The 3,688-nt window shown below is 46.3% G+C and overlaps 1 protein-coding gene across 1 annotated transcript in view; it reads right to left on the bottom strand.

Moving 5' to 3' along the window:
* The window catches only part of dffa (DNA fragmentation factor, alpha polypeptide), a 17,415-nt gene extending 14,162 nt beyond the window's left edge, over positions 1 to 3,253 (bottom strand). Inside the window, exon 1 of the mRNA XM_048593559.1 lies at positions 2,678 to 3,253. Coding sequence (XP_048449516.1) covers positions 2,678 to 2,777 — 100 coding nt within the window. The 5' untranslated portion in view covers positions 2,778 to 3,253. The remainder of the gene's footprint in view (positions 1 to 2,677) is intronic.
* Positions 3,254 to 3,688: the final 435 nt, after the last annotated feature.

Genomic DNA, 3,688 nt, shown 5'->3' with positions numbered 1-3,688 from the left:
TTTCAGTCCTATTCCGGCCCCCACCCACAACTCTTTCTCCGATACATCGATGATATCATCGGTGCTGCTTCCCTCGCTCGTCTGGAATTGGAAAACTTTACCAATTTCGCCCTCAATTTCCACCCTGCCCTCACTTTCACCTGGTCTATCTCTGACTCCTCCCTTCCCTTCCTCAACATTTCTGTTTCCATTTCTGGGGATAGACTGGCCACTAATATCCATTACAAACCCACTGACTCCCACAGCTACCTGGACTATACATCCTCACACCCAACTTCCTGTAAAGACTCCATCCCATTCTCTCAGTTCCTCGGTCTCCGTTTCACATGTTCAGATGAGGCCAACTTTGACAAGGGAGCCTCCGAAATGTCCACCTTCTTCCTCAACCAAGGATTTCCCAGCTCTGTTGTCGACAGGGCCCTCAACCAGGTCCGACCCATCTCCCGCACTTCCACCCTCACCCCTTCTCTTCCCTCCCGCAACAGCGATAGGGTTCTCCTATCCTCACCTACCATTCCACCAGCATCCACATCCAGAAGATCATCAGACGCATTTCTGCCACCTCCAGCAAGATGCCACCACCAGACACATATTCCCCTCCCCTCCCTTGTCTGCCTTCCGCAGGGACCGTTCCCTCCGGGACACCCTGGTCTACACCTCCTTCACCCCCAATACCTCCCTACGGCACCTTCTCCTTTAACCGGCGAAGGTGCAACACCTGCCCATTTACCTCCTTCCTCCCCAGTATCCAAGGGCCCAAACATACCTTCCAGGTGAAGCAACACTTCACCTACACTTCCCAGAATCCAGTCTACTGCATTCACTGCTCACAATGTGGTCTTCTCTACAATGGGGAAACAAAACGTAGACTTGGCGACCGCTTCGCAGAACATCTACGTTCTGCTCGCAAAAAAAGACCCTGAACTACCTGTTGCCTGCCACTTCAATGCATCACCCTGCTCCCTGGCCAACATCTCTGTCTCTGTCTTGCTGCAGTGCGCCAGTGAAGCCCAACGCAAGCTGGAGGAACAACACCTTATTTTCTGCTTGTGGACCCTACAGCCCTCCAGACTCAGTATTGAGTTCAATAATTTTAGGGCCTAAACTCTCCCATGTCCCAGCCCCTACCCCACACACCAGGCCTCGTTACCACACAGCCTGCCATTATACACCCACTGTTGTTAGTCACTAACAGTCCCCATTAACAACTATTCACCCTCCCAGCCTGATCATTAGCAACTCCTTTGTCTGTCCAACTGTCTTTCTCTCTCTTTGGGCTCTATCCTATCGTTTACTCCCTACCCCACCCACCTCCCTATTTTCTGCATATAAACTGACATTTCCCAGCCACCATCAGTTCTGAGGAAGGGTCACTGGACCCGAAACGTTAACTCTGTTTTCTCCTTCACAGATGCTGCCAGACCTGCTGAGATTTTCCAGCAACTTTGTTTTTGAACCTGAAGTACACTTCATCCAGGCCTGATAATTTATCTGTTTTCAAAGACACCAAATCCTTTAATATTTCCTCTCTTTCAATGCTCAACCTTCAAAATTTCACAGTTTAGCCCTCTCTTCTGCGAGTCTAGCCACAAAGTGGGTGCGGTTCCTCAAGCTTACAATGAGCCTCATTGGAACAATACGTACATGTTATACATCAAGATGGGTCATTTCAACATCCTGCTGTAGTACAATGAAAAAACAGTTAGGATAAAAGAGGCAAACTCTGCAAGCATCATGCTATCCACGTCAAGACAGTCAGAACCCTTTATAACCCAGCCAAATTTATTTTGAGTGGGTAATTGCAAGTGACTTAAATCTTTTTCAATATTTATACAAGCAAGATTATTAGATTCAAAGTCCATGAGTTACAAACCAAAGTACAAAGCTTCTTTTTGCCGTAAACCAGCTCCATCTATTGGGACAGGTCAGACAGAAAGCTTGGAGGCTGTAAATTAAAATCACAAGTACAGATCTGTAACAAAAATAAATCTGTAATAATAGATGTTTTCTAACTTGAGAAATTAACACTGTTTCTAACAAAGCAATAGACCGAGGATTTGGAGAAACTCAGTAGATCTGGCAGCATCTGTGGAGAAACAGAGTTAACATTTTGTACCCGGAATGACTTCTTCAGAACACTCTTTGCAACCTTCATGGGCACTCAGTTAACTTGCTTGGAGATGTGCTTAGTGGGCTCCAAAGCTAGAAGCAAGCCTTCTAGTTTGACAGGAACAATAAAACTGGATAAGGAATGCATACTTCAACACAGACTCACTCTATCCTAATGTTTTAGGCACTAAATTTAAAAATGGATTTTGAAGGTGGAACAGCACAAGACAAATCTTAATGGCCTCATTTAATTGGACTTAGATATTTTCTAATCAACTTGTTTAGAGATGTTATTACACACTTTTGCAGCAGGTGGAATTTGAACCCACAGCATCCTGGCCCAGGGGTCGGGACACTGCCACTACACCACAAGAGCCTCCTGGATTGACTTTACATGACTGTTATTAAGGTGTCACACCTGCTACATATACCCTGTTGCTCGTGGCCTACCTCCCCATCCGATGGAAGTTAAAAAATGGGATGAGGCCAGGGAGCCAGCATACCAAACACTGACAGTCCTTCTAGCTTCGCTTGTGCACCAAGGTGACAAGGGCTTCTGATCAGTTACCTTTGGCTACCAGATCTTCCAAAGACTTCACGACGACGCCGAACGTTTGAAGGCGGCTGGAGCCACAGATTTTGCAGGGAAATCTTCTTTCCTCATCCATGGCTGAACACCCCCTGCCCTTTCCAGGAGTGAGGCAGATAGGGACCTGGTTTGCTCTCGAACGCGAATGGTCTAGATACCTTAAGACTAACAGGTGAGGAGCCCCCGCCTTGACCAACACTTATCCCTTAATCAACATCACAAAAGCAGATCATCTGGTAGCTTTTCACATTAGTTTGTGGGATCTTGCTGTGCACAACCTTGTCCCTGCGTTTCCTACAGTAACTGCACTTCGAGAGTCCTCTGATGGCAACAAAAGGCACTAGGACAGACAACTGACACCGAAAAGAAATATAAATATACAATTCCCTCCTCCCGCAGAGGTTCTATACCGTCCTTCCCAGTTGTTGTTGTAGTAGTGGGTAGCTATTATTGCGCATGCGCTCCAAACCGACAACTTTTTTTCCGATTGAATTAACGAGGGAGAAAAATAATTATAGCCATGGCTGTGGATTGTCGGAAACTTAAAAACATTAAAAAAAGTTCAGTATGAGAAAAAAATAAAGCGACGGTCTTCGTGTGAGCTTGCCAATCCTCAATGAAAACTACAACTCCCATAATGCTTCGGTCCCCAACCTTCTGTTAATTTTCTGTATGTTATGGATATAATCCACAATTTTACATCAGGTTAGGATTTTAGAAATCTCCACTGGAATTCATTTTTACAAAAAAAAGTAATGTTTTTGTCCTTGTCGTTGGTGATTGAGGGGATCTGCGATCGATATTGTCGCCTTGGGCGCAGGAGAGCGACCGTGCTATGATCGGTTGCTCTGGTCCATAAAGATGGCGTCCTTTGAGCAGGCGGAACCGCGACAGGTAAGAAGCCCTGGGGTGGCCCATACACATCTCCCACCTTCCCCCAAACTCACCCCCCTCCCCATCTCTACCCCGTTACTCTATCCCCTACATCCC

The sequence above is a fragment of the Rhincodon typus genome, unplaced genomic scaffold (genome assembly GCF_021869965.1).
Source record: "Rhincodon typus isolate 14 unplaced genomic scaffold, sRhiTyp1.1 hic_rhity00003113, whole genome shotgun sequence".
NCBI classification, from domain to species: Eukaryota; Metazoa; Chordata; class Chondrichthyes; order Orectolobiformes; family Rhincodontidae; genus Rhincodon; species Rhincodon typus.
This window is presented reverse-complemented; position numbering and strand designations above follow the sequence as displayed.